Source organism: Suricata suricatta, chromosome 3 (genome assembly GCF_006229205.1).
Source record: "Suricata suricatta isolate VVHF042 chromosome 3, meerkat_22Aug2017_6uvM2_HiC, whole genome shotgun sequence".
In the NCBI taxonomy this organism is placed as follows: domain Eukaryota; kingdom Metazoa; phylum Chordata; class Mammalia; order Carnivora; family Herpestidae; genus Suricata; species Suricata suricatta.
The window spans coordinates 120,010,914-120,037,104 of NC_043702.1; the positions used below are offsets into that span (position 1 = coordinate 120,010,914).

The 26,191-nt window shown below is 40.5% G+C and overlaps 1 protein-coding gene across 1 annotated transcript; it reads left to right on the top strand.

The window, feature by feature from the left end:
* Window positions 1-3,829: 3,829 nt before the first annotated feature.
* Window positions 3,830-21,447, top strand: METTL11B (methyltransferase like 11B). Its single transcript, XM_029933067.1, has 4 exons — window positions 3,830-3,983; window positions 13,948-14,123; window positions 19,905-20,154; window positions 20,899-21,447. Exons 1-4 carry the CDS (start codon window positions 3,830-3,832, stop codon window positions 21,168-21,170), a joined length of 852 nt encoding a protein of 283 aa, XP_029788927.1. The 3' UTR covers window positions 21,171-21,447.
* The last annotated feature ends 4,744 nt before the right edge of the window (window positions 21,448-26,191 follow it).

Genomic DNA, 26,191 nt, shown 5'->3' on the forward strand with positions numbered 1-26,191 from the left:
AGTAATTAATGTCCATTTTATACTGAAAGAAATTAGTTCCATAAAAACTGAGAAACCTGTCAGTATCAATTGCCAAAGATGGCAAGTAGCTGGAGTCAATGACTGCCAGTCTGTCTCCTAGAACCAAACATCCTGAAACTTTCAGCATAAGAGAGAGAGGTTGTCAAAACATTACTGATGTTGAGGTTAAGAATCTGCCTCCCATTAGATGTATTGACAAATACAAGAAACGAAAGAGGATCCTTTGGTTTTCCTCTGCTTCTGCTTAGTTTTCCCTACAGCAATAGAAAATTCTGAAGACCAGATGAATGAGCTCTAATAGCACATTTCATTTGGATTTCATTTCTTTTCAACTTTTAAATGTATCCAGTACAAATAATCTCCTGGGTGGGTGGTGAAATTTCATGGTAAGGGACAATGTCACATTGAAAACAATCCAAAAAGAGTCATATGTACAAAGCATTTTCAGGACCTATAATTTGTAATCAGCCTTCTTCCAAAGATTAAAATGAGAATACCCAGCACTTATTGAACATGTATTGTGTGTGAGGCACTGTGGTGTTCTACATGGAATATACTTAGTCCTCACAACAATTATATGAGATATATACTATTATCATTATCTTCATATTACAGAAGAGGAAAATGAGGTGCAGAGACTAAGAATTTGTCAAAGTTGTTCAGTATGTAAGTGGTGGAAATGAATTTCTAACTTAATCAAATCTGTTTAAGTTAAGAGTCTTGCTTCTTGGGGGCATGTGGGTGGCTCAGTCAGTTAGGCATTCAACTTCAGCTCAGGTCATGATCTCCTGGTTTGTGAGTTCAAGCCCCACATTGAGCTCTGTGCTGACAGCTCAGAGCCTGGAGCCTGTGTTGGATTCTGTGTGTCCTTCTCTCTCTGTCCCCATGCCCTGCCCCCCACCCCACAGCTGCCCCCTGCCAGCTCACATGTTGTTTCTCTCTCTCTCTCTCTTAAAAATATTTTTAAGTCTTTGTTCTTAACACCATGAAATACTCATTTGGTTTCCCTGTTCTGTTTGATATCACCTGCTTTCTCTCCACCCTCATGAAAATTGAGTATAAATAAGGCAGGATGGTATTTGTGTTAGATGAGACTCCATGTGGCTAGCACAGAAAATCTAACTCAAGCTGGAATTAACAACAGATTTAGATAAATATACCATCTTCCAAATAAAAACTGGACCTGAGAGAACATTGTGTTCAACACTGTGTGTTGATTGGCTCAGGACAGGATGACATACCCTTTCATGGACTACACACTACAGCAAAGGAAATGCAACTTGAATTACAGCTTGGGCAACTCCTGAAGCCAGGGGTGAGGACAGTTCCATGAAAATTCAATGGCTGTCCCTTGAGGTAGGCTGAGGGAAATGGGAAAACAGAAGCACAGGAAAATAAGTCAGAGTCAAGCAAATGGAACCCTTACTTTCTTGACCACTAAGATTAACATGTAAATTAAACATAAAGAACGATCATGATCTTAGGTGATTTGTGAATTCACTATCTATTGCTGCATTGAAACAAATTATTCCGGAATTTAGGTACTTAAAAGATGAGAAATTGTAGGCTGGTAACTTGGGTATAGCTTTGTTGGCTCAGGGTCTTTAATTAGGTTGGCTAAGGGAAGATTCCAAGCTCACTCAGGATAGTTGGTAGAATCTAGCTCCTCCTATTGGTCTCCAGGCCTGTGGACTGAGACCGTTTCCTTGCCATGTGGGCCTCTCTTCAGGGCAGCTCACGACAGGCACCGGCTTCCCACAGAGCAAACAACCAACAGAGCAAAGGAAAATGTCCAAGACAGTCTTTTTTTATAACCTAATCTTGGAAGTGACACCTTATATGTCTGCTATATTTTATTCTTTAGAAGTGAGTCAGTAAGTCTACCCACTTTCAGGAAAGAGGAATACACAAACGTGAATATCAGGGGATGTGAATTTGTGAATATGAGCAGGGGATCGTTAGCGGCCATCCTAGACGCTGCCTACCATAATGTGTGCATTGGTGCATCTGTGTAGGCGTTTATGTTTGGGGAGGGTGAGTGGTCTGTGGCCACACATGATATGAGTCCAATGGAGCATGAGTTCTTATGGACTTTCCTGTTAGGAGCATTAGAGGGATAAAATGGTAGTCATGGTGCCTATATGAAAGAAACAGCCTTTGCAAATTGAGAGTTTGAGCCAGTTTGATAAAGGGACTATTTCCGGGGTGCTTGGGTGGCTCAGTCAGTTAAACATCTGATTTTGGTTCAGGTTGTGATCTCACAGTTTGTGAATTTGAGCCCCACATCAGACTCTGCTGTTCAGCACAGAACCCGCTTCAGAACCTCTTTCCCACTCTTTCTCTCTGCTCTTCCTCCCCTTACAGTCTCTCTCTCTCTTTCTCTTTCTCAAAAATAAATAATAAACATAAAAGAATTAAAAAGGGGGCACTAGGGTGGTTCAGTTGGTCAAGCATCTCACTTTGGCTCAGCTCATGATCTCAGAATCATGGGTTCTAGCCCCACATCGGGCTCTGCACTGATATCTCAGAGTCTGGAACCTGCTTTGGATTCTGTATCTCCCTCTCTCTCTCTGTCCCTCTCCTGCTTGCTCTCTCCTTCTCCCTCTCTCTCTCTCTCAAAAATAAACATTTAAAAATATTAAAAATAAAAAATAAAGGGACTATTTAAAAAGATGTAAGTAAGCATAGCAAAATTGCAAGGAATAGTGCATTACTCTAGGGCTTGAGACAGAATGACACATCACTGCCTGCCCTGAGGACTGAGACAGTGAAGGAGAGAGCAGTTACGAGAAGTAGGACAGGATATCTGTATGAGAAGATGCCAGTTAGGAGCTATGACTTTCCACCAAAAAAAGAAGTCAGCCTATAGCATCCCCACAGGGGAGGGACCAGCGGAGTAAATACATCGGCTCATTTTCCTCTGAGTTCCCTGCTGGCACTACCCATTGGCTGAACCCAGTTAGAATCCAGACGGCATGAGAGTCTGCTGATGTCAGTACAGGTCAGCCTCCAAGGTATAGAACATGTGGGAAGGGTAAAGGGACGAACAGAAGGACAGAAACTAAGTGAATTCTTATGAGGAAAATCATCCCCTTGATAGAGAGGCAGAAACAGGCTTACCTGATGAGGTGTTGCTTAGAACAAGCTAGAAGGAAAGGTTTGCTGGCAGAGATGGGTATTGAATATCAAAACAGGTTTTCGTATAATTGTGTCTCTTGAAGAACCCCGGAGAATGGGAAACACATATCCATCCTTACGAGATGATTTGGGCAAAATTGCACTGATGAGAGGGAGGCTGGGTGGCTAGATGACTTTGAAGGGTCCTTGTAACTTGAGGATTCTGTGTTCCAGGGGGAGTGATGGAAATCAAGAAACAGGATCTCCTGCAAAATATTCCCAATGCTTTGAAATGGAAATTAGCCTATTCCAATTTAGGAATCAAATTAGAGCAAATAGTCAGGGTGTTAGCGGGTTGTTCTGGTCCCTGTTTGAAGTGGCAACTAAAGAACGGACGTTGCTTTTTCCTGGATGAAGCAGGATCCCACTCAGCCCGTTTTCATCTTTACTTAGCACCTGCTGGCTTAGAGCGGTGTCGCCTAAGCAATCAGACGGAGGCATGTGCCAGGAGCTTGACCTCCTGTGTCTGCTGCCCCTCCCCTGCGTCCCATGACAGCCTCTCCTGATATAGATGGACAGGGGCTGGTTTAAAATGACAGTCTCAAGTTCGTGTAGGAAGAGAAGGCTAATTCAAAGAAACAGCCAAGCGTGCTTCCTTCCTCTGTAGGAATAATTATCATCCCCCTTCACCATGGCTCACCTGGGAGCCCATTTTGCCTTTCGATCCCGCTGGCAGAAGACCGACGATGAACTCTGTCGTCATAGCATGTCCTTCATCCTTCACAGAGCCATTCGCAATGACTTCTTTCAGAGCTATCTCTACCTGCTGGAAAAAATTCCCCTGGGTAAGTGAGTCAGAGCTACTAGATAAGGGACCAGAAAGGGGGGACTGTGTGAGGTCATGCAAGAGAAGTTAGAACAAGGACGCTTTTCAGATAAAAAGAACCAATGTCAGTGGGCTTAAATGCTCCAGTGGCATTCTTTCTTGCAGGGCATAAAGATCGGGTGCCGCCTCTACTTTGGCATTTCCATGCACCCTCAGCTGGGGTGATTTGCTTCTGGGGTGTTGGTTTGCCTGAGTATCAGGCTTACAGAAATTCAATTCCTGCATTTTAGAAGACATTTTTAATATCTGCAAAAATCAAGAGGGGGCAGGTTAGGTAACACAAATATGAGAGTATCAGTGCAGTAGTATATCAACTAAGAGTTCAAAAGAAAAACTAAACCAGAATAGATCAAGGTGTGTGTGTGTGTGTGTGTGTGTGTGTGTGTGTGTGTGTGTGTATGAGCCCACACTCCACACACAATCCTTTCTGGCTTTCCTGAGTCACAATAATAGACAATAGTAGACAAACAATAATAGAGACCCTAAAAGGACCAAATTTTAGTTTGGTCTTTGAATGTTAAGAAAAAACTGGGGCAGTGGTCTGTCTCCATTTTTGTTATTTCCTCTAGCTTTCAGGGAATTAGACAATAGGGCAATAAAAAGCTTATCGGGTTTGTCTACACTATTTTTCTCAGCCTCCGTGAAAGTGGTTACTTCAAGGAACTCTTAACAGCACTGAAGAGGAAATAACTGGCGATTAAAGAGTGAAGTGTCCCCCTTTGATTTATATTTTCCCCCAATGAAAGCAGAAACAGTATGTATCAGCCCCGTCTTGTTTTCTTAAGGCTGTCTCAAAGCCCCGTTGTGCCCTTGATGTAGCAGGGTTTCCAGACTTCGGAGGAACTACATAATTCTTTGTATTGCGTTCCAGAAACTAGATGCCAGAAGCCTACCAGATTTTTCTTTTTATAAATCCATTTCTGAATGGATCTTTAATTCTAGACATACAAACACTTTCATCTCATAGTTCTACAATGGTTCTTAAAATTTTTTCCTTATTTATGATTTTATTTGGTCCTCACAGCCACACTATGGGATAGAAAGGAAAGTAGCATTTTTTTCTCCCACCTTTGCACTTCCACCCCTCCCCCATCTTATTTTTTCAAGCAGGGAAAAGAAAATCAGAGATGATGGGATCTAATCTAGATAGATCTCATCTAGATATCAAAACAAGAACCCAAGACCAGGAATCTTTCTGGTAGATCACACTGCCTGTAAGTAATACTTTTAGGATATGTCATGCATCTCATTTGTATCCAAATGGAGGAAACTAGAGAAGTCCATTTGGAAGGTGAGAATGTGCCTCCACACACTAGCAGAACATTGCTTTTCTAGATAATTCTTAAGTATCTTGTTGGAGCCCATTTCCATAACAGTAGTTTGGTGGCCTTAGCTACAGTAGTCTGGAGAGAGATATCAATTACAATTACTATGATACTCACTAAGGGGCAGATGGCTGCCAAATTTTAAAAATAATTACTATTGAGAAAAAGAAACACACCTCTGAATGTAGCTGAAGGTGAATTAAAAAGGAATCTTTTCAGTATCATCTGAAAATCAGATGAAAACTAACTGAGGACAAGTAGACTCTAATTTATATTAGGCCTAAATCCCACCTCCTTTTTTTTTTTTAACCCAATAGAATCATTCTGAGTTTACTTATTTTTCTTTTCTCTGAATGTGCTGATGGTTTATCAATGATTTCCTATCTTTAAAAAGTGATTATTAAAAGACAAACATTTTGACAAAGTCTTCCAGGAAATGAAAATCTCCTGCTTAGGGCTGGGGACAGGGTCAATTCTCTGCTCTATCTGTCTGGCCTCATCAGTGACTGTAGCTCCTATGACAGTAGAGATCATTTATTTTGTCCTCTTTTTTATCTATATAGATAGCATTTACCATGTTTCTCGACACATAGAAAAAACGCAATCAGTGTCTGCTCACAACAGATTAAATGGCTCCTTACTAAAAATTAATTGCACATCACAAAAGTCTTGAGTTCAAATTCTGGCACTGCTACCTAGAGAGAGAGAAGTCACCAAAGTAAATGCAAATTACTGAAGTCTCTGAACATCATTTTCCTGAAAACCACAGGGCAATTGGAAGGATTAAATGCAGCTATATATGTGAAAATAGTCAATGCTCAATAAGAATTCATTTTGTTTCTTTTTTTTTTTCCTTCCCTTCCTCAGACCCAGACCTCTTTTAATGTCACCACATAGTCTTCTGTAGAACAGGCGTCACCAAAGGTGACAAGCTCAGCTCATTATATGGGACTTTCCGGGCAGGAGTGAAGCTTTTTAGTTTGGAACAAAAACTTAGCCAGTAGATGTTCTCCCTCCCCAGCCCTACTCAGGTGTTTTGGAATTGGCTTCTCCTCCTTTTGATGATGTTGCAACTTCATAGAAATTAAAATAAAGCCCCCCCCTTAAAAAAAAAAGGTTAAGTAGTGGCTACTGTAAGGTCTGCACAGAGAGTGTGTTGTTGAGGGTAATTATGGGAAGGATGGTGGCTAACTGGACTCTTTGATTCCTTCCTTCCTTCCTCCGTCTTTCTAACTGTCTGCATGAGGTAGCCAGTCCCTTACAGAACTCAGGGGCATTCAGTTCGAGGGACATGTGCTGAAATATCCTCGGCTAGCTTCAGAAATGCAAGTGAAGAGCATGCATACTAAAAATCTCCAATGAAGGCTTAGCTATGCCGCTGAATACACCCCTCTTCAGGGAGGAATGGGAGCAAGCCTGTTGCTGTTCTCGGTGTTTTGCTCTATTATCTCAGTGTATGCTGACAATGTGCCTTTTAAGTGGCACTGTTATGTCCCCACCTTATATATCAGAGAGACTGATGCTCAGAGAAGTCAGTAACCTGCTGAAGGCGCAGCAGGGTTAGGACCCAGGCAGTCTGACTCCAAATCTACCTTTGCTGAACCTCAAAATCATGCTGCCTCACAACGAAAATGGCAACTCGAGTTATGTGGGCAGCAATATAAGTTTTACTACATTTTTTGATTTGACAGGAACATAAAACCTAGGCTATGAAGAACATTGGCTTTCTACTGAGATAATCAACAACACGGACAGGCACAGGTGCGGCTGGGGGCTTGGAGTAAATGGATTTTCCAAAGGTGGCTGTTTGTGAATAGATAGGAAATAAATAGGAAAACAATTATATATGCATCTCCGGTTTGTATACCAGGGCTCAAGGGGGCTTATGCAAGGGCTGCTAGAGAGGTTCCTGTATGTGAACCACTCAGTAATTCTTCTAGAGCTACATCCAGTGTATTTCCAAGTACACAGAAGTCAGTGAATATTTATTAATTACATACTGAGCAAGAGTCTAGCACTCCTGCCCTTCGTTCAAGTCTTAGTCTAACTTTGCATTTAGAGCAACGGTTCCACAGAGTTCAGCAGAATTGGGGTGCGGTGGGACCTGGCTATGACACTTTGTTTCTGTGTGATACTAAGTCACTAAATCGTTCTGAGTCCCTCATCACTCATCGGCAAAATGAGGAGTATAATCTTAGTTTTGAGTTATCACTGTGATGATTAAAAGAGATCATGTGAAGAGATGATAGGAAAGTGTTTAGTACAGTGCCTGGTGCACTGAAAGTACCCACCAGTTCTTAGTACCCACGCTTCACTCTTTCTAAAAGAGTGAGTCTCTGAGGAGGAAATTGATAACAATGGCCACCTTTTTGCCATCACAATTAAAAGCCAGAGTTAATAAAAACACTTCCTGTAAGACACGTGGGACTGCCAAATAAAACTCAGCATGTAACCATTGGCATTTTTCAAGTGATTTCACCCACGGGGCCTGCATTGCCGTACAACTCCCTGAACAGTGATGCATTGTTCAAATGTTTTCTGTTCCCTTTGCAAGGCTTCAAGATTATTTTTCTCTTTAAAGAAATGGAAAACCAGATAATTTCCCTTTTTGTTTAGGATACTTCCAGATACACAACATGAGATGGACGAGATACGGGTTTGGGATTTAAATAGACCTAGGTTTAGAGACACCTAGGTGGCTCAGTTGGTTAAGCATCTGACTTGGGCTCAGGTCATGATCTCGCGGTTTGTGAGTTTGAGCCCCACGGTGGGCTCTGGGCTGACAGCTCAGAGCCTGGAGCCTGCTTCAGATTCTGTGTCTCCCTTTCTCTCTGCCCCTCCTTTACTTGCTCTCTCTCTCTCTCAAAAATAAATAATTAAACAGTTTAAAAAAAGAAAAAAATAGACCTAAGTTTAAATTTCAGTCGTGTCCTCACTAGCTACTTGATCTTGGGAAGTTTAGGTAGCCTAATGTGTGCTGTCTTGTGTTCTTCCATAAATAATAACATCTCTCTCACCTGTTCAGTTAGACATAAATGCTTAGCATAGGCAGGACTTACATCTATATGTGATCAATGATAGTTACTCTTTTCTTATGACATGGGTATGCCTAATTAGGAGAATAGATATCCTACAAACTATATGAAAACTGCAACTTGGGTCACTTATGTCAGCTTTCCCCTATAGCCGCTTTCTATTTTGTTGAGCCTGTATGTTACTCGAAGGACAAAAAGTGAGACTATGTTCGTATTCAAAGGACACCTACAACATGTTAAGCATAATGGAAAGTGCTGGGGTTTCAAAGACAAGTAAGATTTAACTTTATCCTAAGACTGCTGAATCAGCTTCTGACTCTTCTGATGATATTCTCACCAGAAATTTGTCCCCACTATCTCATCCTGCCTTCTGGCCTTCTCAAATATGATAGTAGGTGAGGTAGGACACTCAAGTAGGAATAGAGAGTTGGGAAGACATCAACCAAGTGAGCAGGGGATGTGTTGTGTGGTGGGAAAAGTGTGTTGTCCCTCCTGCCCTCCCTTTGGTTACCTCATTTGTGTTAAAGCCTGAAAAGAATTTGGAAACTCAAACTTCAGCTGAAAAGGAAACATCCCGCTAAAACTTTTTTAGGGTAGACAGTGCATTATTTTAGAGACAAGAAATACCAGATGCCTAAAGCATTAAGGGAGCAGATCGAACCTACAGGTCCCCTCAGGGAAATTCTGAGACTCGGTAATGATAACATTCTAGCATTCTGGTACATGGGACCTTTGGATTCCACCAGAAACACTGATAAAGTCCTACTTCACACCTGCCCTGCTGGTTAAAAAAAAAAAATAGATAGGAGTTCAGTATTTTGGAGATTCCACAGACAAGTGAGATCATATGCTTTGTGTCCTTCTCTGTCTTACTTATTTTGCTTAGCATAATGCCCTCAGGGTCTATCCATGTGGTCTCTAATGGCAGGATTTTTTTTTAAATGCAGAATAATATTCCATGATACCTAGATACTTTCTTCCTCCCTCCCTTTCCCCCTCCCTCACTCCTCCCTCCCTCTCTCTGTTCCTTTCTTCCTTCTTTCCATCCTTCTATTTTTATCTTTAATTCCTTAATAGCTAAGCTGGGAAGTGGTCATCTGCAAATTTCTTTTATTGAAGGTCTTATCTTTCATTAGGGTGTCTCTTAATTGAGATTTTGTTTTGTTTTGTTTGCTTGTAAGTAAAAGGTTAGCATGATCCAATATCCCATCTCAAATCATTTCAAACTGGATGTCTAAACTTAGCTAATCTATCCTCTCAGATAAATTTTCAAGTGACAGACAGCTCTAACTTCTGGAATAAAGTTGAAAATAACCAACCATTTAGAGAAATGAAAAGGAAATGAAATAAAAAGAAGGTATTTAGCAGACGAAAGCACTTAGCTATTAACAAAATTTTCCTTAGAGAGTTCACAAGATCTAAATTCTTGAGGGCAAATCAATTTGTATTCTACTTTCCTTTTTGTAACAAGGAAACCACTGCAAGGTTCTTGGGAGGTCAGCCCATAATGTAGGTCAAGAAATAAGCACCATATCATATCAAGAACGAGTAGAATTGTATCAAGAACTCTATTAAACTACCCAAAGTTTCACAGAGATATTTCAATCCTACAAGAATGAGCTGCTAGATGTATTTCTATAGTAAAAAGGTGCAGGCTGATGACTGATTACCTTATCTGAGTCAACGTGCACCATTGTGGGAGTTATCAGGAGGGGAGAACCTGGGGCTGGCCATGACACCTCATATATCGTTTTAGTGAAAACATTCCTGTCAATTAGGTGAAAATGAGAACTCAAGCCCATAACCATAAAAACCTACCTATTGAGACTGACCCCCTGCTGGGCTTGGCATTCACTTGTGGTCTAACTATTGCTGGCATAATGGACCGTTCTCATTTCCAGATTAAAGTTTTTAATAGACTTCACCAACTGGTTGACTTAAGCAGGTGATGATGAGTGTGGCTGCTTGGCCGCTTTGGTTGGATCAAGGAAACTCCTGGGCTGTGGCTTGCTTGTGATCCCAGACAGCATCCAGCTCTGGGAAGACTCTATGAGCTGTGACTTTCTAGCCAGGTTTTCTGAGACATACCGAAGAATTTGGAACAGTCATACTATTGGGATGGTTATGCTTGATTTTTGTCATCCCTGTTGAATTTATTGGGCCATGTGCTGTTTACACAGCACTTTACTAAGTGCTAGAGAAGGGAGATTGGTGTAGGTTAGTGGTTCTCCTTTTAATGTTGTATTTTCTCAGTCAGTTACTAATATGTGTCTAAGATAGCAAAAAGCATCTATATATTTAATACATTTAGAAGATTTATATTTTTTAAAAACAATCTATGTAAAACAGTTAATATATGTGGGAGTTACAGTATATAATATTGTTAGTCTCTAAAAATGATGTACATTGGAACTGATTCTTCTGTTTCTTTCAGTAAACTCATGACCATTGAAAGATCCAAACATTGGCTCCAAAGTCTTAGAGTTGGAAAATACTGATGTAACTCCATAGATGGAATGTATTATGATGGAATTTTTAATGTAAGTGGTGTTTGTTGGATTTTTAACTTCTAAAATATTTAATCCAGAGCCAAATAGTACATTAGTCCAATTTCATAGTCTTGATGGTACTGAAGAAAAATGATTCTTGTTAAGTTTAAATAGATTATCTTTTCTCTCTTTCTTATTCTCTTTTCTTTCTACTGGCAATTATGTCTATTTCATTTTGCTTTATGTCCTGATATTAACATTTTTGTACTGTTATGTATTTTGCTTGGAGTTTTCACTTGTATTTCATTTGTGATGGTTGAGATTAAAAATATGCCTTCTTTAGAATATCGCTAATGTCTCCTTGCTTCTTATCTATTGCCCAGAATCCAATTCATTCTACTTCTGGATGAACTTATGTTTCTGAAGCCTATAGTTTCTGTTGTAATAAAAACTTTCTAAATCTGATAAGTATCTATCATTTGGGAATTTCTTTCATTGGATTCCTGGATTATTTTCATTGTCTTTCAACATATATCTTCTTTTGATTTTAATCCTCATTGGGCTGGAATACAGCTTCAACAAACTTCTGAAGAATGAATCCATGAGAGCTAAATATTCTATCATAGTGTGATTGGGTACTAAGTTTTAGTTTCAAAATAATTTTCCCTAAGAATATTGATGGCATTGCTTCTTTGTTTTTAGAGATTTTATTTTTAAGTTATCTCTACACCCAACATGGGACTTGAGCTCACAATCCGGAGATCAAGAGTCACATGCTCTACTTGCTGAGCCAGACAGGTGCCCCTCTTTTCTAACGTTTCTAATGAGATTTGTATTATAAGCCTGACTTTAGTCCTTTGAGTATAGAGTTGCCAGATAAAATGTAAAACTCCAGATAAATTTAAATTTAAAGTAATCAACAAATAATTTTTAGTATGTCTCATGCATATGCAATATTTTAAGGATATTTATACTAAGAAATTATCTGTCGTTTATCTGAAATTAAAAACTAATTGTGTATCTTATACTTTTATTTGCTAAATCTGGCAACCCTTTTTGAAGATCAACCACCTTTTCTTCTCTAAATGACTTTAAGATCTTCTACTCATACTCTGTGTTTTGAAATTTCCTAAGGACTTGTGTAAATGTGGCATTTATTTAATTATTATTATTATTATTACTATTTTATATCCATGCTGCTCAGAACTTGTTGAATCCTGCAATCACTTTTAGCTCTGGAAATTTTTCTTCTATTATTTCTATAATAATTTTCTTTCTTCCATGTTTCTGTTATTAAGACTTCTAATTGACTTGATGTTTGAGCCTCCTCAATTAAGTCTTTTTGGCTCTAACATTTTTACCTCTGTTTTCCATATCTGTTTTTTGTTCATGTCCTAAAAAATTTATTCAAAGTCCTATTCCAAAGTTTGGTAATCAAAACTTTAATTTCTAGCTAGGATGCCTGGGTGGCTCAGTCAGTTAAGTGTCCAACTTTGGCTCAGGTCATGAGCTCCCAGTTCATGAGTTTGGACCCCATATTGGGCTCTGTGCAGACAGCTCAGAGCCTGGAGCCTGCTTTGGATTCTGTGTTTCCCTATCTCTTTGGCCCTCCCCTCCCAAAATAAATAAATATTTAAAAAAAAATTTAAACTTTAATTTCTAGGAAGTCTTGTTATTCCTTGAATTATCACTTTCTTGGCATCTTATCTTTGATTTATGGATGCACCTGTTCTCATATCTCTCCAAGGATATGTGAATTTTCTGGTTAGTTTTGGCTCAAATTCTCATCCAGTTCTTGAGTTCTTTCTATTTCCTTTGGGGTCATTTCTGATTGTTTATCTCTATCTTTTTAACTCAGACTGCCATTTTACCCCCATGTGTTTGGAAATCATTGTTTATCCACAGTTAGGAATAAAGAACAGGGTCAATGATTTTAGGTAATGGAGGTTTCTTCTGGTATGTATGTCTCCCCTGAATAGAAAAGATGACAAGCAGCTCTACATGTGCACGTAGATTTTACCAAAGTCTCATCTGTGTGAGCAGATGTGATGCTTGGAGTCCTTTCTGTGACAAAATAGTGGTATTCCAGGATCCGAATGCTAACTGGTTTAGGTCTCATTAGGTAATTAATTTGTTTTGCTTTGTTTTGTTTTTTTAGGGAAGGCCCTTCCCTGACCAGGATTACAGCTGTGCTGCCAGTTGCTTTTGGGAGAATGTGTTTGTCCTTTCACTGGTTGGCTCGGATACAGATATTTGATTAACTCTTATCTCCTTTTGCAATTATCTGAGGCTGCAAATTTTTTGGCTTTGTTCCATTTGCTTTTTTGGCTTCCAGACATTTGTTGAAATCATAAATCAGAAGACTGAGCTAAAGCACATTTTCAGTAATGTTGGTACAAAGAGATATTTCAGCATAAGTTGCTTAAAAAAGAGGTAAAAAGATTGGTATCCCAAATGTACCTTGTGATTAGAAGTAAGGATTAACAATTAAATTCTCATAAAACACTTGGAACTTGAAGATAAAATTCACTGTGAAACTTGTGACATTCTTTTTTTTTAAGTGTATTTATTTATTTTGAGAGAGAGCACGGGAGGGGCAGAGAGTAAGGGAAAGAGAGAATCCCAAGCAATCTCCATGCTCAGCAAGGAGCCCATAGTGAGGCTTGAGCCCACAAACCATGAGATCATGACCTGAGCCAAAATCAAGACTCAGATGCTTAACTGACTGAGCTACCCAGGCGCCCCTGTGACACTCTTTATCCTACTAAACTTTTAAAATGCTGCTAAACTTTTAAAAAATACAGTAATAAGCTAAAGTTTCATTAAACTATAGGGTTATTAAGTCACAGAAATGCCACTATGCATGAGATACCTGAAGATCAGAGGGGTTAAGAAGTTTTCTCAATGTTACATAGGGAGTAAGTCACTGAGACAGAACTCAAACCCAGATCTTCTGACCATGCCCTTTCCACACGTCACAAATTTGCAGGCTTCTGACAAGCAATTCAGTGTATGATAAGATTGAACTTGTTCTGTCATATACATATTAATACATATTAATATTTCCTTTGCAGTGAAATTGTATGCTTTAACAAGTCAAGTCATCAATGGTGAGATGCAGTTCTATGCCAGAGCTAAACTTTTCTATCAAGAAGTACCAGCTACAGAAGAGGGAATGATGGGAAATTTCACTGAACTGTCCATCCCAGATATCCAGGCTTCTCGGGAGTTTCTTAGGAAATTTGTTGGGGTGAGTTATCCAACTGGAGCTTGATGAGGAAGCAAAGTCCTTGCGAACATTGAGCCCACATGCTTCTGTGTGGTCATTTAAGTCATATTAAAGCCATATGGCTCAGCCAAGAGTTTAGGCTGAAAGCCTCTTTTAAGATGTTCAGAAAGGAGGGGTTGCATGAAACCACGGGTTTATCCCACTTGGCCTTTCAGTATCCTAGCATCAGCTGGTCTCTCATGCTTCCGGGGAAGGTGAACTAGCAACACTGACATTACAATTTGTTGGTTAAGAGGACATCTCTTTTACAGTCTTAAAGTTGAAACAGTTCACACCCAGATGACTGATGAGAGATCATGCCATTTGGGATCTTGGGGCGATTTATTGATTTTCTGCAATACAAATTCAATATAGTAAGAAAATGCATGTCTATGTTTGGTTTCCAAATGAGAAGTACAGTAGAATCTCTTGGTATTATTTAACATGCAGTTCAGACTTTGCCTTGAAAGAATGTGATCTCTTTGTAACTCTGATGTTGGGTGAAAATGCTTCCTTACTTCCCTGTCAGATGGAGACAAGACAATATAGTGTAGGGGCTATAGTATTCAGCTCTGTAGTCATTAGGTGCTATTTAATATGTAAGTAATCTTGGAATTGTTCCTTAAATGCTGTAAGCTTCAGTTTTCTCACCTTTGACGGGGACATAACCATCGAACCTATGGATTATGTCAAGATCCAATGGACTAATGTGTATCAAGTGCTTGCTTTGTTGTGCATAATTATTACCTAATAAATATAATTTATTGCTACTACTAATAATAACAGGCTTCTGGGTCGCCGGGGTAGCTCAATCAGTTAAGTTTCTGATTTTGGCTCAGGTCATGATCTCACAGTTTGTGAGTTTGAGCCCCGCGTCAGGCTCTGCCTGATCCCTGCTTCAGATTCTGTGTCTCCCTCTCTCTGCCTCTCCCTTGCTCATGCTCTCTCTCTCTCTCTCAAAAATAAACAAACATAAAAAAATTAATAACAGGCTTTCATGAAGTGCATTAATTAGAGTTTCAGGACCTTCACTTAGTTGCTAGAATAGACTTAATAAAGCTGCCGACACCACACAGCTGCTGTTGGTCCTACTGAAGACAAAGTCCTAACTGGCAAACAGGTTTTGTTCCAATTCATTTGGAAGTTATCTGTTTGAAATTTGGAGCCCATCTTATCCTGGTAAGGGAAGCATTGTAAATATTATAAATATTTGAGTTAGATTTTCAAGAATGCTATCAAGATTATCCCTAGTGTTGAGGTGAGGTTCACTTCACATCCAACCTCCCTGAAGCACCAAGTCTGAGCGGAGAAATTAGATCAGGATGGAGCCCCCACTGGGCCGACCCGTCTGAACATCAGCCATGGCCATGAAAGCCTATGAAGCTAGAGAAGACGGCTATGGATGTTTATAGGTCGTGGTAACCTGGAGTATTTCTAAATCAGTATTGCTGACTGCTTTCATGGAGTGCTTTTTCTGAGATAGCCCCCATGCTAAGCACTTTAGAAGTGTCTTCTTGATTACTTGTCAAAAGAATTCTAGAAGGTAAGTACTATTATTCTCCATATTTTTTACAGTTGTACAGTTGTGGAAACTGAGGTTTGGAGATGTTAAATAAGTCATCAAGGTCATGCAGCGGGTAGGAGACATTGCTGGGACTGAAGCCCAGCCAGGTCTGTCTGACACCAGACACTCTACTCTTAACCACGACATATTTTTTCCATTTGTCTCATGAAGCAGAAAAATCCTTGCTGTGTGTGTGTGTGTGTGTGTGTGTGTGTGTGTGTACCACAGACTTCAATTCTCCTCCAGCCTGGCTGAAAGCCCTCCCTTCTGCTTGCCTCGTGGTGAAGCCGACTTTGATCCCAGTGCATTTCAGAAGCTTAGTTAGTAATCCAGCTGTCTTGTCACTCCATGCGGAGGGCCAAGCTGACCACAGGGATACTGGTCAGACAGAGCCCATACACACACCCGTGGACTGGGAAAGGAAGCAGCCTTGTGCTTGCATATTTATGTTGGAAAAGAGAAGCCTGCTCTTTTCAAACAAATATAAGGAGTCCTTCTTCATAGACAAGGCTCATTGTGAAACTGTGACCTCCAACTAAGTATAAACAGTCTTTTTAAAGAAATGATATTTTTGTACTTTGACCTCAATAATCTGCTAAATTAGTATCCAGGTCAAGATACAAGGAGTTATGGAATATAAGTGTCTGACATGATTTATCCTTATGTCAACTGGGAAAAGGCAGATTGTTTAATTTAAAGGTTTGCTTTCCTTTCAACACTAAGTGACATGGCATAGAGAGAAAAGGTGTTTAAACTGGCTGCATTTATGTTTACTCTAGCAAATAAACAAATGATACCAAGATGAGGTCAATGGCATGGCTGATAACGGTCCTTAGCTTCAGCTTTCTAGGGAGCGAAAGCGGCAATTTACAAAAAGTAATCAGGATTTGATGGTATTTATCTATTAACATTTCTCAGAGATGGGGTGATTAAAAGCTCTGGGTCTAATTTGTTATATATCACGCTTTCTATACAGTGGCATTCAGCACTTTCTTTTGAGTTTTAAACCCCACTGGATGAACTTACACTGATGTCCTTCAAAACAAAATATATAGGCAGAATCAAAACTAAAATCAAATTCTCAAGAGTATGTTACTATTTTATATGAATCCGTAAGTATGAAGACAACACCATAAATGAAAATGAAAGTAACAAAGCGTCTTGTTTTGAAACCACACCTTGTATATAGGTCCCGTCACACTCATGAAAGCACATCAGATTTCAATAAGGGCAGCCATGGTGTTCAGGAGGCATCTAGGATCCCTGAGATTGGTCTTTAAATGCCCCTTCCCATCTAAGCTACATGTGAATGATAGGGAGAAAAAAAAATATGGGGGGCAGTGGCAGCCACCTGCAGTGAGATGGAATAAATACAACCAAGCAATAGTGGTGAGAGGTGAGCCGTACACAGAATTTGGGCGAAAGGTACCTTCCTGAATTTGTAAATGAACACTGTTTCAAAAGTAACTATTGTCAAATATCACACATCTAAATCGGTGAAAAATACAAATCAGAGGGTGAGAATGTCCAAGGGAATTCTATTTCAAACATTTCACCTCTCTGAGCCTCAGTTTCTTGGTGTAAAAAAGGGGGAAATTAGACATGAGTGCTTTAAGACCTCTAGGGTTTTGCGGAGATCCTTCAAGGTCTTATTGGGAGAATGGCGGGAAGGGCAAGGGGGTGTGGCCCTGCCTCACTTTCAGGAGAGCAGCTTCATGCTTATGTGTTCACTGAGGAAAAGGAGGTCAGCTATTGTAATCTAAAATCCTCTGGCATGGGTGTCTGAGCCCTCTTTGCTTTATCCTTCTATTGGTTTCTTTTTTTTAATGTTTATTTTGAGAGAGAGAGAGAGAGAGAGAGAGAGGCAGAAAGAGGCAGTGGGATCAGGGAAGGCGCAGAGAGAGAGGGAGACACAGAATCCCAAGCAGGCTTCAGGCTCTGAGCTGTCAGCACAGAGCCCGACGCGGGATTTGAACTCATAAACTGTGAGTCCATGACTTTGGTGACTTAAGCTGAAGTCACAGGCTTAACCATCTGAGCCACCCAAGTGCCCCTAGCCTATTGTTCTAATTCTAAAGCCACTTGCTACAATAATGTGAACAACACGATCCATAAGACTTTAAGGCCAAGTGATGATAAGAAAAATCTGTAGTAATAATCTCTAACTGAGTATACAAATTTCTATTAACATCATTTTCAGTAGCCTAAAGTAATTTTTCTATACTCTCCCCATCTAGTTTATGGTGTGGATTTACCTAAAGGATATTTTCTTTATGGTGCTCACAGCAAATGCCGTTAGCCTAGATCTTTTTTTTTCTGAGTTAGTTTAGTTTATGTTACAATATCGGAATGGGGGTGGTGGAATAAGGAATGGCAAACACTAGGCATGTGTACTACCACTTCCCCTTCCCATACTCAAGGGAGACATCACTAGTCAATCACAGAACTCTTTCTTGCTCAGTCTCAGTGAAGCCTTAGACTTTTTTCAACATAGCCTTGGACAGATACTACCCAGGAGATGGGAGTTGGTGATGGGGGCAGCTCTGAGGTAGAGCTGCCTTTGGATTCACACAGTTCCCTGTTCAAGTCTTAGGTCTGCCATTAGCTGTAGAAGCCCAAGTTTCTGGGGAGTAATCATTGTCTTGTGGAATTGTTTTGATGTTAGTTATTACAGAGGCAAAGAACTTCTGTGTATAAACACTCGCTAAATCACGCTTCGTATGATTCCATTGGAAAAGAAACCAAAATGGCTTCACTTTTTGTTCTTTTCTGTACCTTTATTGCTGTACAGAAGGCTTTTTGGGTGCACTAGAAAGCAGCATTTTTGATGTTTCTTTCTGCTCAAACTTCACCTCTTGATCCTTAGACAAACCTTTTCTTAAATCCTTAGTTCCTGAGAAAACAAGAGTAGGCTTTCTCCTTAAGGTCTCAGTTGGCAATGTTAAGTCTCTTATTGTAATTTCTGGCACAAAATCTATTTAGCAGTCATCCCAATTATGGACAAAGAATTTAGATCAGATAATATAGACTGAACAATATATATCTCGGAGTTTCAGCTGGTCATGTATATGTGCATATGTACACATGAATATATTACTTTATAGAAGCAAGTTCAAGAAAGTTTTCATTGGCTGATTTCCCCTCCACCATCTATCCATCCTTCACCTCCAGTGAATTTTGTGTACAGACCTACTTTACTTTTTATTACTTTCTTAAAGTTTATTTTTTATTTTCTTATTTTGAGAAAGAGAGTGGGGGAGGGTCAGAGAGAGTGTTAAGCAAGTTCTGCACCATCAATGTAGAAGCCCATGTGGGGCTTGATCTCATGAACCATGAGATCATGACCTGAGACAAGATAAAGAGTTGGACACTCAACTGACTCAGCCACTCAGGCTCCCCCAGACCTACTTTATAAGAACAATTTTAGCGGGTTTTGTGCACAGTAAATCATACAGTTTCTCTCCCAAAGGCAGGAAACAATTTCTAGCATTAAAAGAGATAAGGAGACTTGCTGCAAACACCTTCTATCCATGTGAATGTGCTGTGAGGATCTGGATGGGTTTGAAGTAAAATTCTGTCTGTAAGGCTTTTCCTCTTCTCTTCTCTTCCCTCCCCTCCCCTTTCCTGCTCCCCTTCCCTCCCCTCCCCTCTTTTCCCCTCCCTTTCTTTCTTCCTTTCTTTCTTTCTTTCTTTCTTTCTTTCTTTCTTTCTTTCTTTCTTTCTTCCTTCCTTCCTTCCTTCCTTCCTTCCTTCCTTCCTTTCTTTCTTTGTTTCTTTCACAAAGCAATAAGCTACTGTGCAGGTCTATTTAGCTGTGAACTTGACCCAAATTTATAGTTAATAAAATTCTACTTTATAGGGATTTCTGTGACCCATTTCTAAGAGAAATTTACCAAGTTTTTAGACCTAATTTTCTAAAATATCACTTTGCAATTCTTTTAAAGACTTATATTTGGGTAAAACAAAGAAAGTGAAAACTAGCAATGTTGGATAGTTTTTGAAAAAAGTAATTGGATGTTTTATAACTTGATTGTAGTACTGGGTACACACCTGTATGCATTGAATGGTACATTTAAAATAGTGTACTTTCTTATATGATAATTGACCTAAATAAAGTTGGTTTAAAGAGGTAACCAGAATGTCCTAGACTCAGGGTGCATGTCTGTACTTGAAGCATCCCACAAGATACCTTTCTGCAGGGCCCCGGGAGAGCTGGGACAGACTGTGCCTTGGATTGTGGCTCTGGAATAGGAAGGGTCAGCAAGCATGTCTTGTTGCCCGTTTTCAACAGTGTGGAACTGGTGGACATGATGGAATCATTCCTCGTCGAAGCCCAGAACTACCTGCAGGCCAACGGGGACAAGGTAGAAAGTTACCACTGCCACAGCCTGCAGGAATTTACACCCTCACTGGGGAGATACGATGTCATCTGGATTCAGTGGGTCTCTGGTTAGTCTTGCATGGCATTGCATCTGCCTTTCGCCCCTTCCCAGAGAAGGAAGACAATACTTGGGACTAATTTGAGGATTTGTGGAGAGGGAGCAAGGATGTTAAGGGAGATCTAACTGTAACTGTGCTAAGAGGAGTTAGCCAGTCTTAGGCATCATGGAAACTCCCTGAAGCTCTGGTCTTCCCACTATCTCCCTTAACATCCTCTGCCGCAAGCCTGAAAATTCCCATCCTTAGGAATGGAGTGCCCTTGGACCAACCTAACTCTGCAAAGAAAACCAAATACTTGTAAAACTTTCAAAAGTGGGGGTCAAAAATAGTTTATCCCCATTTAGCGGCAAAACTGGACTTTCTTAGATTTCAAATTCCCAGGAAATGAGACAGCAGTGAGTTAGATATTGATCTCAGTGGGTGTGTCTAGGAGACACAGAGCAGTACTGAAAAAGTTGGGTTGTCTGGGGACAATGGCAGGGACTCATGGGATAGACAATAGTTTATTTCATACCGACCAGGTGGTAGAATACCTCTGTTATAGTTGGGACACTGAGCCTCCTCAGAGAGGTACCTGTCCTCTTATCAAACCTCTGCAACCAGAATAATTCAGGCTATTAACTACTTCATGCATGAGTCAACCAATGGTCTCCTGAATCTTAGTCTTGTGGTCTTTCCCACCTTCCTACTCTCCTCCTTCCCCACCAGCCACCATTTCATCCTGTTTCCCCATCTACTTGGCCTCACCTGCAGGGTACCTGACCGACAGAGACCTCCTTGCATTTCTGTCCCGGTGCCGCGCTGGCCTGAAGGACAACGGTGTCATCATCCTGAAGGACAACGTGGCTCGGGAGGGCTGTGTTTTCGATCTGTCGGACAGCAGTGTGACTCGGGACATGGACATCCTCTGGAGCCTCTTCAGGAAGAGCGGGCTGGTGGTGCTGAGCCAGAAGAAGCAGGACGGCTTTCCAGAGCAGTGCATCCCAGTGTGGATGTTTGCACTGCACGGTGACAGACATTCTTGACCAGCGGTGGGAGTGGGTGGCAGGACTGCCCAGGGGTGCTTTGGGACAGAAGTGCTCTTCTCATAATCCATGGGGCAGGGGGGATGGAGAGAAAGGATGCAATGCATATCTGGAAATGATTGATGTAGTATTTACAAGTTTCCATTAATTTTATAAGCACTTGCACACACTCCATGGATTTTCTGAAAGATAAATGAAGTGAAACATCAGGGAAAATGTTTTAAGAGACTGCTGTATACACCTAAACTGTGCAAGTGAACACAAAAACAGAAAAGGGAGCAGAGTTCACAAATTCTAAATGGCCTTGGTCCCTGAAGATTTGCATTATGGAGTATTCCGGGTTGGACGGGGTAAAGTCCAGACCCCCTTGCTCTGCTCTCATGCTAGATACATTCTATTTCCTCTTCCTCTTCAGGGCTACTACTTCTCTTAGACAAAACCTCACCAAAATTAAGAAAGGCACTGGTCGAAATAAGCTTTTGCAAACAAACCCATTGCTTAATCTTGTCTTTAGCTTTTCTCTTCACAGAAAAAGCATATATGGTTTCACTTTCTATTTTGGGTCAGTTTCGTGATGTCATGTGGATGTAACTTGATAAGAAGCCTGCATTTCAGTGATGAGAAAGTGTCTCGTTTCAGGAGAAAATGTTGTACCGTTGAAATTTCAGCTGTGAACAGATAAGTAAATGTCATTGATAATCTAATTTTAGCCACTGGCCTCCGACACCACTCTCTTCTTTGCAGCTGCTCCTTTTCTTTCATTGATATAAATGTACATTGGGAAGAGCAGAAAAATGATAAACCTGAAAACTGAACTAATGGGATTAATTTAAGGCCTTGGTTTAATTGAAAATAACCTAAAATCATTGAAGCACAAAATTTAATTCAATTTTTATTAGCAGAGTGTTTAACTATCACTGCTACTGTCTTTAAAGCACTCCAATATCTTCATGTTGAAGCATATTTGTATATTGATATATATTGAGTCTTGTGTGAAATGCGATATATCAATTTAATTAACAAAGGTATACTGCATGGATATGCTACAACCGTAAAAGTCATATTTGTAAGTCAGAGTTCTAACTTAGGAGTAAAACAATCGTTATGAAACATTTGCTATTTCACAGAATTACCTTGGTAGTTTTATTTATGTCATGGGAAGTGAATTACTTTGCCTCTGGCACCTTATAACTTTTACTCACCATGGTCTAGGGTAAAATAACAGAATGTCAGTTAAAACCATTGGAGAACAACCCAAAGGCCAGAACTAAGTCAAAAGGTGAACCATAGCCAAACAGACCAAGTATGGCAAAACAAGGGCATTCACTTTTAACCCTCTGTGCCTTGGGGCATATTAGCCAAATTGTCTTTTTGGGCCCATGCCAGAAATTTTCTGTTTCTTTTACACTAGCACGCTTAATTCTCTTATCTCTTGCCTTTTTGTTTTGCTAATGCTCAAATGGTAATTGGCAAGTTATCAATATTTTCTGCCCCTGGGTTCTTGAGCTTTGGAGGAAATAACATGGAAATAATATGGGAATAATGTGAATGTGGAATTTTGCTCTTTAACTTAGATGAGTCTTGGAGACTGACCTTTCTCTTCCTAAGTCAAGTCACTTTCCAATTCTTCTAAGACAGTTTTTTTAAACGTTTATTTATTTTTGAGAGAGAGAGAGAGAGAGCAAGCACGAATGGGGGAGGGGCAGAGAGAGGGAGACACAGAATCTGAAGCAGGCTCCAGGCTCTGAGCTGTCAGCATAGAACCTGATGCGGGGCTCGAACTCACCAACCATGAGATCATGACCTGAGACGAAGTCAGATGCTCAACCGGTTGAGCCACCTAGGTGCCCCCTTTTCAGACAGTTTTCAGATCTTTCCTGATTTATGCAATTTCTCAACTCCGTATCTACCCTTAATTTAATTGAAAAAGTAGAAGTTGGGGTGTAAATTGCATCAACATCCACCCCCCCTCTCCATACACACACACTGCAAATAACAAGTGCAAGGTAAAGGGAAGAGTGGCTAGAGAGGAGAGACCATTGGAGTCAGACTATGATGCCTAATGGGTCATGTTGAGGTTTGGACATGTTATTCAAACAATAAGGGAAAGTTCTGGAGGGTTTAAGTAAGGGATTGATTTTCCTAGTCCTGGAAGTAGAGGAGTAGATCATGTAGAAGGAAGATATTTAGAGTGCCAGGCATCTTTAATCTTATGCAACAAGCCAAGCACGCTGTCGATGTTCATCGATGTACTGTGCTGTGGTGCAAGTAGCAATCTGTTAGTCCTCTAATTCTGTCCATAGTCCAACTGCCTCAGAATCATGTGGGAAACTTTTACAAAATAGAGATTGACAGGCTCTGTTCCCAGGAGGATCCAGTTCTATAAAGTGGGCTCAAATAATCTGTCTTTTATTAAGATCTTACTGATTCTGAACATTAGTTTTGTTTGAGAATACTGGTGGGGAAAGAGGTGTGGAGCTGAGTTGTTCAGAACCACAGAAAGATTGGGTAGAGATCTACCCAATTTCAAGGAAATCGCTAGAGAGCGCAATCCATTTCCAACGCTGATGTCAGTCTCTCTGAAATGTAAACCTGACCATGTCATGTACAAGCTTTCAATGACTTCCCATCACTGATAGCATGAATCCTCATCTCCTTTTGTGATCTAGCCTTTCCTCTGCAGCCTCAGATTTTCCATGTCCCCTGCAGTTGTACTTAACTACTTTAGTTCCTTAAAGTTGGTATGATTTATAGCTCACTGCATTTACTTCCTAAGTATAGAACATCTCTCATTCTTTTTCATCTGGCACAGACTGCTTAGATGTTGCTGACTCTAGGAGAGCTTCTATCAGCCCCTAGGTGCCCGGTTAAGTGCCCTCATCCCTGCTACCCTCATCTTCCCTGCTTAACATATCACAGCCCTGATCATGTAGCATTATAATCAAGGCTACTTGCTATTTCCTCTGTTAAATTCTGAGCTCTTTCATGGAGGATTCATGGTTAGAATCTCAGTCACAGGCATAAGCTGAAGGGCAGCTGAAACTCAAGCTTTTGTTGAAAGTATAGATGATGTTACAAGTAAAAGGACTCGAGGGAAGTCTAAGTTTCTGGCTTCAAACATGAATCAGAGCAAAGCAGCAGGAAAACAACACAAGGGTTTCTGCAGTTGTATGAGCACTGGGATGTGCAAGACTAGTCAAAACAGTGATCAAACAATGCAAGCTCACCAGGACCAGGAAACAATGCAAGCTCACCATGCACAGAAAGAAGAAGGCAGTGACTTCAGGGAGGAGAATGCAGCAAGAAAATTGGGTTCTGAGGTGAAATTCTGCATAACGAGAAATCTCTTTCTTTAAATAGGAGCCAACCCAAGGGCATGGCCAACCCAAAGCCCATCGTTCTACCAGGTGAGAGGGTGGAGTTCATACAAGGGATATTAAAATCGATGGCAGGTCATAACAGAGCAACTCTTAATTCTCACTCATTTTCTGCTAAGCAACCAGTCCCAAGAAACAAAGTAGGTTATAGATGAAGTTAATCCCTCAGTGAACTCGAATACAAGTGGAAAGAGCTCACCTGTGCTTCACAGATGAATTAATTGCAAACATGCCTGCAATTCTAGATGAACTTTGGAGGACTCCTTGGTTTATACAATGATTCATGAACGGGAGCAGTCTTCACCTTCCTCCTCTTCCAAGAACCTGAGTCACACCACTCCAAAGTACCTGCATAGGAGCATGTTGAGTCTTAAAGGGTCAGCAATCTTATGGATTCAGGACCATCATAAAAATATAAACCAAAACGAATAAGGTCATCCATGTGAAAGATGATCTGCTTAGTATTATGGACACATTTTGGCCTGAGCCTGGTTTTTTTTCCCCCTCTCTCCCATTTCCTGAAACTGGCCTGTTTTGAGTGATGTATGAGGGAGAAGACCTGTGTCAGATATATTTGGCTGCCCGTCTCAAATAATTAAAACCAGTTGTGTTATGCTTTCCTTAGTTCCAGCTGACTCTTTAATGCTTTGGTGTCCATGCCAGAAAACTACCTCTTATAATCATCAGCGGCCTGTGTTTTTGCAGAAGTCACTGCAAGCTAATTAAGCAAATATGTGAAAAATAGTTTTAAACGATCTCAATTAGTAGAGTGTGTGCATAGATGTGTCAAGTGTGGGGTTTGAGGAGAGACCTTTAAAATAATAACTGACTTGTGGAGTTTGTGATTTGGTGACAGAGAACCACGCATACATGGCACCTCTGTAGGTTCATTAAGTTGGCATGATCTGACCTGTTGCTACATGACCGGCAATGAAACCTATAGCAAATGGCCAAGAAGATCATGGTTCTATAATGGGAAAGACAGATCCCTGCAATGAGTCAGGACAAAAAGGACTACAAGAATAACATGGAAAAAGAATTAAAGTAATCAGAGACCTGAGTGACTCACTACATCTCTGGGATATGAGGGATGCCACACAGATTCCATTCAGCCAACATTTTTGAAATGCCTCTTCTGTCTCATCCATAGTTCTAGGGTCTCAGGATATACCAGGGAATAAAATCCAAAGTTCCCTGGCCTTATAGAGCTTGTATTCTAGGAAGGTTAGGGATGTAGTAATAAAAATCAGTAAATTATTATTGATGTTAGAAAGTGGATGGGGGGGCCTGGGTGGCTCAGTTGGTTAAGCGTCCGGCTTGGGGTCAGGTCATGATCGCACAGTTCGTGGGTTCGAGCCCCATGTCGGGCTCTGTGCTGAAGCTCAGAGCTTAGAGCCTGCTTCAGATTCTGTATCTCCCTCTCTCTCTCTGACCCTCCCCTGCTTGCACTGTCTCTCTCTGTCTCTCAAAAATAAATAAAAAAAAACTACAAAAAAAAAAGTGGTAAGTTTTGGAGAAAAAGAAGGAAAAATAGAGAAGAAGAAGGGGGCTTGAGAGTCATGGAAGAAGTTTGTAATTTCAAATAGTGGCCAGCGTTGGCCTCTTTGATGAGGTGACATTTGAGCAGAGAAGTGAAGAGGGTGG

Bases quoted from the DNA above. Each gene is read 5' to 3' on its own strand.
- METTL11B (XM_029933067.1), top strand. From the start codon at position 3,830: ATGGCTCACCTGGGAGCCCATTTTGCCTTTCGATCCCGCTGGCAGAAG. The intron at 14,124-19,904 runs GTGAGTTATCCA...ACCTTTCTGCAG, and splicing joins TTCTTAGGAAATTTGTTGGG to GGCCCCGGGAGAGCTGGGAC. The intron at 20,155-20,898 runs GTTAGTCTTGCA...CCTCACCTGCAG, and splicing joins CTGGATTCAGTGGGTCTCTG to GGTACCTGACCGACAGAGAC.